General features: G+C 46.8%; 1 protein-coding gene across 3 annotated transcripts in view; it reads left to right on the top strand.

Moving 5' to 3' along the window:
• The first annotated feature begins 5,077 nt into the window (after nucleotides 1-5,077).
• The window catches only part of Dlgap2 (DLG associated protein 2), a 796,232-nt gene continuing 787,230 nt past the window's right edge, over nucleotides 5,078-14,079 (top strand). For all 3 annotated transcript variants that reach the window (XM_085844126.1, XM_085844125.1, XM_085844130.1), the window contains exon 1: nucleotides 5,078-5,363. Coding sequence is in view for 2 of the 3 variants with exons in the window: in XM_085844125.1 (XP_085700251.1) it covers nucleotides 5,346-5,363 (18 nt within the window). In the remaining variant the exon portion in view is untranslated. The remainder of the gene's footprint in view (nucleotides 5,364-14,079) is intronic.

Here is a 14,079-nt window from a genome sequence, read left to right on the forward strand (position 1 = left end):
TACGAACCCCGCTCTTTGTGTCGTCTTCCACTTTGCTTTTAGACCAGCTGTGTTACCGCGCTGGAGCCCTTGTTTCCTGTTGACATTGAGTCTTTATCCTCGAACTGCGACTTCAGAAACATGACTGCCAAGTTCCTACATGATCTGCAAGCTGGTGGTAACGTTCATGAAAGACTAGACAGAGGAGCATGACCAAGAAGACTGTAAGGACCATATTCCAAAGAGATGGGCTCTTTGAAGAGAAATAATGCAGGAGCAAATGGTCTTGGTTTCATCTTTGAGAAGATGAAAGAGGAAGACCTGATGTTATGAAGAGAGTGCTCAAAACATTTTTAGAGCCTATCTAACGCAGGTTTGGATCTGGAAGGAGAGAAGGCGCGGTGTTGTTGCGATTGCAGGACTCTCTGGAACACTCACTCGGACATCAGTGAGAGTGGAAGCGAAGAGATGTCGCAGATGGACTCAAGCCAGGGTTGCTCCTGAAAGGCTTGGTTGGGCTCCAGTCTGTTGTTTGCGTTTTATACTCTAAAACCACAAGGTGGGGTGGGCAAGCAAGCGAAATTTTACAGATGCCTAAGAGGCAGTCAGCAGGTTGTTAAGGGTAACATGGCCCAATGTTTCTGCTATTTCTCCAGGTTGTTATGTTCCAAGTAGCCAGTGAAGACATGCTTGTCAAATAAGCAGGACAAGCAGTGCTTTGAATAAGTCATGGAATAAATCAGTATTTAATAATAGGTCTCTGCTGCTTTCTTCTACTTTGCTGATAAAGATCATGGCAGAAGCAACTTCAAACTTTAAACGGAGATGTGTAAAATCGATGCATTGAGCTTCGAAGTGAAACGACCCAATGTCAATGTCAAGGAAGTGGCTTCCGCCTCTCCGTTAAGAGGAGGTTGTAGCAGATGAAGCAAAAGTCCATTGCTAGCCCATGGCCGTAAGGGAAATGTTGATCGTTAGCATCTGAGTTGTGACACAGGTGGCTGTGGGAAGAGTAGACACAGTGTGGATGTGTTTGCAGGCAAAGCAAAGGACATTTTCTGACTCGTCAGATTGCTCTGTGGTAGAAAAGTGAAAGTTTAGAATGGGTTCAGAGTTTTGGTTCAGAAGCTGAAAAGTTGGGGTTTCAGGCTCATCATGGGGGGCCTTTGGGAAGCCCTTTGTTAACTTGTGCTGTGTGGCTTTCGATGCATAAACTTAGGAGATCATGGAGGGAACCAGCGTGGCCACAATGGTGGTTAAGAATTGAGCCACAAAGACCTCTGACCTTTGGAAAGCTGAGAGATGAGGAGACCCAAGACTGACTAGAGAGGATGACCAGTGACAACTGTCCTGTGGCCACGTCGAAGGCGAGATACCCTGATTCACAGTCGTGTTTGTTCAGGGCAGGTCTTTACCACCTTTGGAATCCTAGGCACAAACGCCTGCCGGTTAAGGAGAACAGAAGATGCTGGATGTGGACCACCACGCCAGCTTCTACACTCCCCAAAACTCCAGCAGACACCAGGACTCCTGTATCACGCTCAGTTGACCACAAGCACCATTCACTCAGATGCCAGGCCAGCCATGTGTGATTTGTATATTGTTGCACCAGGGAGGCACCATTTGGAGGTATGGCCTTGTTGGAGTAGGTGTGTCAGTGTGGGTGTGGGCTTAATACTCTCACCCTAGGTGCCAGGAAGTCAGTCTTCCACTAGCAGCCTTTGGATGAAGACGTAGAACTCTCAGCTCCTCCTGCACCATGCCTGCCTGGATGCTGCCATGCTCCTACCTTGATGGTAGTGGACTGAACCTCTGAATCTGTAAGCCAGCTCCAATTAAATGTTTTTTTTTTTTTTAAATAAGACTTGCCTTGGTCATGGTGTCTGTTCACAGCAGTAAAACCCTAAGACACCATGAAACACGGCCACTTCCGTCTCTCTCCCCTGCCCCTGACAGATCTACTCAGAAAGATCCCATCTAGTCTGTCTCCTTTTCAAGTTGATCTCTTCCCTACTCCTGCTGCTGTTTTTCATTCTTACCCTCTTACCTTACCATCTCTTCTGTTCATACCCACCATAAAGATCTTTGAAACGTCTAAAGCAATCACCCCAGGGCAGGAGAGATGGCTCAGTGGTTAAGAACTCTTGCCGGTCATGCACAGAACCTGGGTTTGGTTTCTCGCATCACATGGTTGCTCACGACCACCTGGTGCTGTATTTCTAGGAGATCTGACACCTTCTGCCCTCCGAGAGCATCGAGCATGGACACTGGTGCATTTACATACATTCAAGCAAAATGCTCATACACATAAAGTAGAATAAACATTTTAAAAAGTCACTTGCTGTAGCCCATTGCAGGACCAGAATGATATTCCCTCTAACAACTGATTTTCAATAGCATTCTAGAAACCTTAGCTAATGTAATGAGACAAGAAAAGGAAATAAAAATGTTATATATTGCAAAAGAAAAATAAAAACATCTCTGTCTACAAGTGACTTGAAGAAAATCCTAATGTCTTGGTCAAAATCCCACACAAAATTATGCTGTGTTTAAGACACTATTCCAAGTCCTTTAAATGTGTTATAGAACCTCCCACCCAATTCATTGTCTGTTAGTTCTCATTCAAGATGGTCTCACAGTTCTTCCTCTAGGTACCTCTAGGTAAACATGGGGGAGGAGGGCACACAGCCCTAAAAGTATCTCCTGCAGGATGACATAATTGAGGACTGCCTAAGAGACCAAGGATTGCTGGTTTAGACAATGCCAGCCAATCAGGAACTGTAGTTTAGGAGAGATGCTTTCTTGGGACCAATGGGGTATGGGTGGAGGCTATTAAAGGAGCTTGCAGCAGTGTTCAGATGTGTTGCGGCTGCGCCATAGACTCTGCACAACCTCACCTCCAACCCCCAAGGGTAGGTAGGGTCAGGCATCAAGCACTTCCTAACTTCATTAGTCATTTAGAAGAAAAGAGAAGTCTTTCTGTGTCTCTGGGTCTTCGGGTCTGTTCTTCCCACTGCTGGAACGGTCTCTTACCTCATTCTTTTCTGTCCTAAATCCCAAGCTTCCTGGGAGCTTAGGCAGAAGTCAACTTCTGGATTTACCTCATTCAACTCAAACTACAATAGCTTCTTTGATTTTATTGAAGTTGCTCAGTAGGGGGAGTTGAGGGGGAGAGAGGATGGAAGAAATGTATCTCAGACTATTCCACTAAGAATCTTCAATAGGATCGAGTCCTTGTTGCCTGAAAGATCGCCTTGGTGACACATCCTTCATTATCTCTTTTTTTCCCTTCCCCACTCTTTATTCCTGTTTAGTTTCTAGAGATATAAGTTTTTCAAATAAATGACTGGAATCCATGTCTCGGGACCTGCTGTGTGCCAAACCTAGAGGAAGAGTGTATGTAATGACACCACACAGTACTTCCCTAGGGCCACAAACCATTCCCTGTCCTTTTCCTTTTCCAATAACACTGTATATTTCCTTCATAGGAGCAAATGCCATTCATGCTCACATGTTACTCCTATAACTTCAAATGGCTCCATCCCAACACTGAATGCGTGCCCAGGGACAGTCTTTCTTTCTGTTTTGGTACAAGTCCACGACCCAGAAGTGCTCACGGCAAGCACCACTGTGCTGCTTTCCTTTGCCTGAGATGGAAGACTGGAAGATGGGGGCACCGTGGAGAGGAGGAGAAAAGTGGATATTAGAATCTTCAACTTGATGTGCAGTCTAGATTTTTATTCGAGGTCTGGAAACCCACCTTCCTTCCTTCCTTCCTTCCTTCCTTCCTTCCTTCCTTCCTTCCTTCCTTTCTTTCTTTCTTTCTTTCTTTCTTTCTTTCTTTCTTTCTTTCTTTCGATAGTGGAATCCAAATGGAGTGTGCCACAAACACTAGAAAAAAGTCACATCAGATACCTTTGATCCATTTGTGTCTTTCACACACCTTAGTATTTTGCTCTGAAAGTGCACTGCAGTTGATTGATCACAGGAAAAACATCTTATGGAGGCTGTTTTTATGGAAAGGATCTTGGGATTTAGGGAAATACAGGGCTGTTCACCTGTCTCTCCTCTATTCGACACCCATTCGCCTTTCTGTAAATAGTCACTTTACTGATTAAGTTTTGGTCACATTTAAACTTCTTGACAACGGAGACGAAAGCCCCCTATTATATTTACACGGAGCCTAGAGACCGGCCCAAGGTTAAGTAGGTGTAGTGAGTATCCCCAGAGCCCGGTGCCAAACTATGTCTTTAGTTGCCAGCACATTTTACTCTAGGCCACAGAAACTTTTCTTGACTGTTCAGTGGATCTGAAAAGGGTATCCCCACGAATCTAATTAGGTGTCATCAAAATATGGCTAATTTTGCTGAATTTGCCAGACTGTTATTTGTTGTCTTTCTGATTTCTCTGAGAAAAAAAAAAAAAAGATATTTTTTTTTCTTTGCTTCCGAGTGCAGCAGCAAACAAGGGCCGACCCATCTCAGCCCTCTATCTGGACCAGGTTTATGACTAAAAATTGCTGTTCAAGGTGCTGGGGATTCCTGTGAGCCCAGAAGCAGCAGTTTACCAGAGCTGGGAGGTAACAGGTGGAAACAGTGGTCTTATTTCACAGCGCCCAGAGCAGCACTGTGCTCTCTTAGTGGCCAGTGCTGAGAGCGCCTATCTTCCATCGCTCCCTCTCTATGACCTGGGAGCCCAAATAGGCTTTCACCGTGCAGAGTTCAGGGTGCCGATGCATCTGCAGATCCCATATCTCGGTTCACATTGAGCTGGCCCTTCCCGGGCGCATTGGCTTGCTTGTGGGTTCCCACGCTGACCTACAAACACACGGAGCACACGCGGTGTGGGACCTCTCCACTCCCCCTCTGGGAACCATCACTGTCCTGGAGTGACCCAACGCTCTGCGCGCAACAGTTGGGATCCGCTGTGCGCGGGCTCCCGGGCCGTGCGCGCCTTGCGACCTCCGGGCCAGGCTTGCCATTGGCAGCCGCACCGCGGCCTGAGCGCTCCCCCTAGGCGCGTGGCGCTGGGCCCTTCCTCAGATGGAGCCACGCACCGGCCGCCCCCCAGTGCGCCGGTGCCTCCCCGGGCGCCGAGTGCGCAGGCGCCGGCCGTGAGGACCGACCGTGCGCCGGGCTCGAACGGGGTCGGAGCGCGCGGCGGCGGTGGTGGCGCTGGCGGTGGCGGTGGTGGAGGCGATAAGCGGTAGCGGCAGTGGGGGACAGACAGACTGCGTGCGGATCGACGAACGGACCCAAGGATTCTCGAGCTTGGGAGCTGGCGGCAGTGCTGTGCGCACCGCCTGGCCTGAGAGGTGGCCACCTTGCCATGTCGCTCTGCACCCACTGAACTAGGAAAGCCCAAGGATGTCCGCTCTGAGGAAGGTGCGAGACGCGCGGGGCCGCGGGGACCGGGATGCGGGGACCTGGGCGCTAAGTGGCGAGTGCCGTCGGGGCAGGGAGGGAGCGGTGCTGCGAGCCGGACTGGCGTGGGCCCTGCCTGAGTGGCTGCGTTGGGGGTAAGAGGCTCCTTGGGACCCCATCCGGGAGCGTGAGAATAACCCCAGGGACGGCCGGAGCTCCGGGGTCCGCCGCTGGGGTCCTTCCGGGCTGCAGCGCCCCGCGGCAGGATTGCTGGCACACGGGCTCCCTGGGTGCAGGAGCGAGGCGGAGGTGTGAAATTCCCCGCTCCGCGAGGCCGGGTAAGGGGGTGCAGCCCGGGGCGCCGGCTAGCGAGGGACTCTGGTGGGGCAGTGGGGTGCGACCTGGGTTTCCCCTCCCCCAAGCCCGGGTGGACACCCCGACCCAGACTGGGAATGAATGAAAGGTGCTTGGAGCTGGTGGTACGGGCACTGGGGTCGCGGAGGCGGGGAGGGGCCACTTGTGCCCTTTGCAACAGCCTTCGCTCCCGGCAGGGCCTGGGCCTCGGGCTTAGGAGGGGGTGGCCGCTGCTGGGCTCTCCAAGTGCGAGCCGGGAGCACGGGGGCTTTTTTAGGGGTGGTTGCTAAGGGAAGCGCTACCCAGCGCAGGGTTTTGTAACTAAGCCTCCCCCGGCAGCTGCTGTTGCTGTTCTCGGGCTCTTTCCCTAACGATCGCAGAAGAAATAATGAGGATGTAATTATTACAGCCCTGCGCGGCGAAGGGCTGGGGGGCGGCAGGCACCGGCTCCTCTGCTTGGCGCCGGCCAGGTGGGGCCGGGCGGGGCAGGAGATTTCTCTCCCATCCTCCTGGAGCGGCTGGGTGGCGGGAGATGCTCCGCTGGGACCCGAAGCAGGGGCCGGGGCGGTATACCGAGTTAGAAGAGGTGGGGAAGGGCAGCAGGCAGTGCCTAGGCGGGCGCAGAGTGTCGCAGGTGAAAGGGAACCGGGAGCGCCGCGGCTGCTTAGCCGTTTCTCACCCGAAACTCAAAACACTTCGGCGATGTGGTGCCAGCCGCCCGCATGTCGCTTCCTTCTTTTCAAATGGATGTGGATTCCGGCCCGGGTCGAAATCCAAATGCGTGACTGACTAATCAGCCTTTGCTGTCTTGTATCAATGAAGAGTATAAAGTAACGGGCAGCGAATTCGCCCTCGCTCTTGATGAACTCTGCCAGCCCGAGCTGTGGGCGTTTCAGGGCTGGAGATTAAAGCGTAGCAGTTTTTCCTGGGCGTCTAATACTTGGAGGCGGGAGGGAGCTGTCTGGACTCGGAGCCTTGGGATTGCTGTTAGTGGCCAGGTGGGTACATCAGCCTACAACCTTGAGATCTGACCGTTACCTTGGATCCCAGTCACCTGTGTTTTACAGAAGGCTTTTTTTGTACAGTCCACAAACTAATTGCATTTGTATTGAGAAAACAACCTGGAGTCTCAGAATAGCCCAAAGTAACCCAGGACCGCTTCAGGGTTGTGTACAAATCTGAAGCTGGCTTACTTAATCAAACCTCCCCAACAGTCTATAGACTTTAAGTGCATTATAACGTGATTTTCATCTTCATATTCTCTGTGGAAGGTGCTACATAGCCAAGGCCAAGAAAAATTTGGTGATATGATGAAAAATAATAAAATTTGGCAGGTCAGGTTGTTACTCTGGTGTTTTAAAAATGCCGTTTAATGCCATTAATCAGGATTCTCCAGTAGCCAAATTGTCTTGTGCAGGCAGTAGGATGACTCACACAGATTTGGCTTCCATGGTAATTGTAGATTGTGCATACGACTTCCTTTTAGACGGTGTGACTTTTTTCATTACTTAGAAGGGAACAAATTAGAATATTTTACGCCCCACATCTGGCTGCCTGGCTGGCAGGCCTCAGGGAGTCCGCTGCTCGAGCACATCTGGATTGGGAGAAACATAAACCCAATGGAAGATGGGCAGTAATCCCCAGCGACACCACTTCTCCATTCCATGGGGCTGATGTAGTGAATATGGGGTTTGTTCTCTGAGATGGTCTATTATGAGCTGGCCGTGTTTATGTCCCGCTATTCCCTTCTGAAATCATCTCCACTGTTTTAAGTCAGTAGAGGTAGAGCCATAATTCGTGCTCTGACCTGTAAATACCTTGTATTTTAGGTCAAAGGATAATACACCAAATGGTCACATAACTCAAAGGAACATAATTAAAATCACCACCCCCTCCCCCATGGAACTTTTGTATTCCCCAGAGAAACCTTCCAGGCTGAGCAGTGCCAAGCTTCGGTCCCTTTGCTGCTTGTGCAGCCATAGTGAAGTCAGCCTGTGTGGTTGGCGTTGCTGGCGGAGGCAAGAAGCTCATTTGCAGATCTCTCATGTGCTGCGCTCGCTCAAGGGCGCCTGTGATTCAGGTGGTTCAATGGCAGTGTTGTCATTTCTCCAGAGTGACGTAAGTATGTCCCTCTGTGGCAATCTGTTGCATCTCCTATTTTTGTCCACTTCCTTTTTGACAGTGATAGAAATTCCAAATTGAATATTAGAAGCAAAAACATGCTTCTTAGAATTTGACTCACGTACCCAGAACACGATCCGCTGCGGAGCTAAAAAGTTCTAGGGTTTTATTAAGGGTTACAGGACTTTTAATGCTGTACTATTCCTTTAGGATTATATTTGAGGAAACAAAAAACCCTTCATCACAGTTGCCCAAGGAGTGGAATGATATACACTTTGATTATAGAATTTATGAAGATGTTAATTAAATATTGTTTATTGACCCTTGGAATGGATAAGCCCTGATCATGCATTGGCTACAATAAAAATAGCTGTGATTCATCATTTTGGCCAGATGGAAGTCATATTTAGAGCATTGCAGTATGTTGGCTGTAAAGGAATCAGAGATTCACCACACAGGAAGTTAGTGGGCAAAGCATTCCATGCAGTTGAAATTGCTCTTACCCAACCCCAGTTTTCCCTAGCCTTTGCTTTTCATCTTATGAGGACTCACGCTTTGGCGGCATCAACCGAATATGTTCAGTTGTTTCTTGGTACTTGTGTGTGGACATTTTGAACATGACCATTCACTGGTATTCATAATAGAAGCATGCCAGGTCTTCAGGAGGCAAGTGTCAGGGGCTCTGATTCTGACCAGGTGTGGGATTGCAGGCTCCCGTGCTGGTCAGCTCTGCCTCCCAGGGCTTCAGAGCTGTGGCACACAGTATGTTTAGTTCTTAATCTCTTTGGCAAAGGTGGTGGGAATTAGCCAGCTGATTTTCCTTGATCCTTCCATTTTCTCTAAACATGAGATGGCCTCTCCATCAGTTCATCAGGGTCTTAGTAGTGTCCCTTTTTATGGGCCAAGGAGAACAACTGTTATTCTCTGTCTGCCACAGACACTGGAGGGGTGAGATCCCGTAAAAGCTTTTGCATCTGGTGTTGCTAGGGAGCTTTTCCTGCTCCTGTGATAAAAGCCAATAGTTTAACATCCAGCCTTTCTTTCCTGACCTCCCAAGATGTAGTGACCTTATTGGTTGCCAGGATATCATGCTGTGTGAATTTACTGGGCTCTGCTTTTAGAGATCCCCCCATGCTTAGGGTGTGGCTGTGGTGGGCCACCTCCTTCCAACAGTGGGACGAATGATTGACTGGACCGGCACATTGCAGGATATGTGTGTGACTTTGTCAGGTTGTTCAATCATTAAAGGACGTTGAAGTCTACTCAAACCTAAGTTTTTTTATGTGACTTCTGAGAAAAATGTTTCAGAAATAAGAATGAAAAGACAGAAGTCTTGAAGTTGCTGTAGTCAATTTACAATCTCTCTAAAAGATAAGGTTGCACTCCATGGCTCCTGTCTAAGGAGGACAGGGGGCAAGATTATTTGAGAGAAGCATCTTTACCTGTTGTTTCAGATATGGAAATTCTCCTGTTGAATTGGGTCATCTGTTCCTGACAGTCAAGTGTTTTTATCAGTAGGTTTTCGTTTATTCAGAAGCTTCCAAGTGAAAACTTTCATTTTGGAGCAAGATTTGTTCATTACGAGGTGATGCTTTTGCCTGGTATACTTCTTACGTGTTCCCACCGGAACAAAAAGAAAAATTCTAACCAATTAGGTCTGGAAAGGGAGAGACGTTTGGACACACACTGCCAATAAAATTATAGCAAAAAAAAAATTAAAGTAACTTTGTGTATATAATTAGCCATTGGTTTAAAAATGATACCCCATGCCGTGCATACAGAGGGAGACCAAATAATAGGCACAAGAATACAGCTGGAAATGAAAGAATGTAATTATTCCCTAGAGCCCATGGAGTAGCCAGGCAAGATGCAAACATATGCTCTTGTGCTTAATGGACATTGGTCCTGCTGTTTCTGCACAAGGTGGCAAGCGGTATCTCATCCTGTTGGTGTAAAGGATGGCTGAGTTCAGGTCTGCTGTCATCTGCCTACACAACAGAGTGGCATTTAGCAATCTGGTTGGCCTCGCTGCGGTTTAGTCACCCTTCACCAAAAGGGGATGATCTCATGTTACCTTGGTGGGATGACCTCATGGCTTAAGTGAATCAATAGCATCAGTGTTGTAGGAAGGGTGCTGTAGTGTTCATTATGTCCTGACTCTTTCAGTTATGAGGAAGCAGAGCCAGTTTGAGCCACCGGAGCTGAAAGTTTTAAATTGCCCTGACTTCTGAGAGTATTGTAGCACTCTTGCTTATTTATATATTTGTTTGCCAATCCTGCAAAAAAAAAAAAAAAAAAAACAAACAAACATCCAAATTTAAGTGAACTTAATCAGTAAAAGCATGGAAGAAATGTTAATGAACTAGGTAGGGCCAGTAAGGCAACATTAAAGTTAAAGAGGGTTTTGAATGTTACATTTGACTGTGAGCTCCCTAGGAGTCATAGCAACAAAACCCAAAACACACAAACCTTTACCTGGCTACCTTGTTGCGTTGGACATCACAAATACATAAAAGTCATGTAGGGTCTTTCGCAAGCAGATCGCATACAGAAGAGTTGGGGCTGTAACAAAGTAGCCGTTGTGTCTATCCAGAAGTATTTTTCCTGATCGTGCCTAGGACACACTAAAATGCTGGAAGAGGGCATGCATATCTGTCCATTTGTCACGTGTTATCTCAGTGGCAAGACAGAGAGTGAGATGGCCAGGACTTTATGGCTTTGCATCACTGACAAGCGTATTATAGTCAAGGTCAAAGATGCATGTCAGCCATGGTGCAGATCCTGTGAAGAACTCAAGCCTTTGAGGTTTATGCATCTCCATAGTTTCTGAAGCCCTGGTACATGACATTTTATTGTAAGGCAAGTGACCTTAACATGCTGAAGGTAACAGCATGTGAAGAGGGTCCTTCTATTTAACAAGTACTTCTAAAATTAAAATGAGCCCACCACTTGAAAACTCTTCATTAATCAAAAATACCAAAATGCCAGATATTTGTCTAATACACTTATCAAATGTTATAGATTAGCCTCCCCTGATTTAAATGTGTTTAAAACACTGGCATTAGCCTATGGATGGGCAAAATTATCTAACAGAAAGCCTCGTGTAGGACTAGGTGAATTATAACTTACCCAGTAGCTGTACTGGAAGCAGAAGGTAGAAGGGTTGTAGAGGGTACCCTTCTGTACCATCCTGAGGTTAAAAAACTGTTCACCCAGGTAGCTTTGTTATCTCTGACTCATCTCTGGCTTGTTGCCACTTCTTGCTCCCCCATCCTACCTGGTGAAGCTTACTCAGTGTTTGTTTCCCCTGGGCCAGCACATTCTCCGCTCCGTGGGATGCCTTACACATTGGTCTTCCCCAAATCTGCTAAAATGGTAGCATTGTGAACAAAGGTGCTCGGTCTTAATTGCTCATTTATCTGGGCCCAAGAAGATCTCTTGCATCAGCGAATGGTCCCAAGAGCTGCATTCTGCTCAGCACAGGCCAGGATTGTACCAGCTCTGTCTTGGAGTTGCTCTTTGCTCTGTCGACACTCTGTCTTTTGTGAAGGTTAGCTCCCCATTCCCTCTCCCCCACCCCCATCTGCTCCATCTTGTAACTTTGTATTGCACTTTGGCCACAGAGCACCACATTTTCACTACACTTAATAATGTTTTCTTTTTTAAAAAAATTGTCTTATGTGTGTGTTTACCTGCATATATGTGAGTGCCATGTGCATGTCTGATGACCCTGGAGCCAGAAGAGGGAGCTGGATTCTTGGCAACACCTAGAGTTGTAGACAGTTGTGAAAAGCCAGGTGGGTTCTGGGAACTGAGCATGGGTCCCCTGGAAGAAGATTGAGTGTTCTTCACCACGGAGGTAGGTTCCCCAACCCCTAATTTATTTTCCAGATTTCTTTCATACTGTTCCAGACCTAGTTGAACACTGCTTCTCTGTGGCATATTTCCCAGGCCTGATGCCAGATGAGGTCATCCTCTTAGTTCTTGCTTTGTGCTCAACAGGGACCATGGAAAGCACACTGGGGTGCCGGTGGTCATTCACTGTCCTTGGTACTGTAGGAGAGTTATGAGAAAGACAGAACTACCAATCCCCGTTATCTATCATAGTGCTGTGGACGTGGCTGCTCAATGAACATTGGAATGATGAGTAACTCCATAGCTACTGGCCTAACTATACAGCCACCATGTGGGCCCTCAGTCAGACCATTACCCACTGCTTCTCTGAGTTATGTGCATGTAAGTGAGATATGAAACTTTATTACCACATCAATGGGGTTGTATTGCCTTGTTTATATGCTTTTAATGGGAAACTTTTGGCTTTTTAAAACAATATTTTATGACACTATTACATTTCGACAGTTCTGAACTAATCTCTTTTAAGTATTTTCTGATAAAAGTGCAGCATGACATCTCTATTATAGACAATGTAGAGATTTTCATAAATGGTTGAAAGGTAGTTTCAAGATTATATTGGGGCCATTTTAGGGCATAACATTTCTGAATCTAAAACAAAATGTTATGGTTTATCACTATAATTAGATTGAAAGCTTTATTTTTGTTGTGAAAGATGAGTTATACAGCTTTTTTCCCAGGTAACTAAACAGTAGAAATACTTAGTAAACTTCTTCAATTTGCCCCTTTTCTTGTTTCTATAGTGGTATTTCTTAAACATCACAGCACTCAACCAAAAGAAAACTTTTTTTGTATGTAGTATGTAGTATGTAGTAAGTTCTGGGATGCTCACTTCTGGGAGTTTATACTAAAGAAATAATTGTGAACACTCCAGATTAGCTAGTCAGATGCACACTACAGCTTTGTTTTATGGAATAATACTGGAATGAAGGAAAAAAAAGAGGATTCACTTGTTAAAATAGAGCCACAATATAAAAATGCACAGGCATAAAAACATGGAGCTTAAATATTTAAAGGTATAGTGTGATCTTCCTATATTGTGAAGTAAAGGAAACTGTTCACAAGATAGCGTACCCCACACATCCATGTCCCCAGGCCCCCGTCCTTGAACATGAAAGGAAGACTAGAGGGTGCCCGGCAGCCAAGCAAGGATTCAACTCTGTGAATCCTGTCTCCTGACAATTAGTCAGTAGTCTGCATAGCCATCAGCCACATCATTGGTACCCTTAACACGTCCTGCTGCCACCATGGCCTCTTGGCTAGTCTCTACACTCACAGCTACATCCAAAGTCAGGGACTTTACAGCAGATGCCTGTCACAGTCAGTGATCTGCCCCCCACATCTTGTCTCCTGCTCTTTCACAATTGTGCCTCTTTGCTAGGTCAAAGGAAGGGCAAAGCTTTGATCCCCCTTGCTTTGTTACTTTCTCCTGGGCTGTGTAACTTCTTTGTAACATTTGCCCAATAATGGGCAACATTACTAAATATTTAGTGTTTTCTAGGTCTTCTAAATGTTACTTAAATAAGTTACCAGTGTTAATTTACTTAATTTTTGCAGAGTCCTGTGAGGTCAGCCACCTGCATGTTGCTGAATAGGAATCAGGAAAGGAGACTATATGGCATTATGGGGGTCATTGACATAGTTTGGCATGCCACAGTGTGGTGGGCTGGCTCCATAGCTGAAATTTGTAGCCTCTTGGTTGGATCAATGCCCTAAGAGGGCAGAGGGTTCATCTAGTTTGATCACTGCCACAACCCCCAAGCACCTAACAGATTCCCAGGTAAGAGGCATCAATCCAACATTTGCTGAATGAATGAACTGATGAATGAAGAGATTCAGATAGAAATGTTATCATGCACATGCAAATGCTTAGCTGTTAGTGATATGTGTGTGTATGTTTGTGTGTTTTGTGTGTTTGTATCAAAATACATTTAGCTTCATGTATAGGAAATCCCACCAAAACAACTCGAATAAGAATATTTGTTAGGCTGTCCTCTGAGAGGCTCCACCTAGCAGCTAACTGAAACAGATGCAGAGACCCACAGCCAAACATTAGATGGAGCTCAGGGAGTCTCGTGGAAGGATCGAGGGACCTGAAGAGGACAGGGACACCACAGGAAGACAACCAGAGTCAGCTAACCTGGACCCTTGGGGGCTCCAAGAGACTGAACGATCAACCAAAGAGCAAGCATAGACTGGTCTTAACCCCTCTATATGTATCATATGTGCACCCTGATCTTCATGCAGGTCCCCCAAAACTGGGAGAAGGGGCTGTCCCTGAAGTTGTTGCCTGTCTGCAGATCCTGTTCCTCTTACTGGACTTCCTTGTTTTTCCTCAATGAGAGAGGAT

Source organism: Mus caroli, unplaced genomic scaffold, assembly GCF_978045245.1.
Source record: "Mus caroli unplaced genomic scaffold, Mus_caroli_1 scaffold_10, whole genome shotgun sequence".
Lineage (NCBI taxonomy): Eukaryota > Metazoa > Chordata > Mammalia > Rodentia > Muridae > Mus > Mus caroli.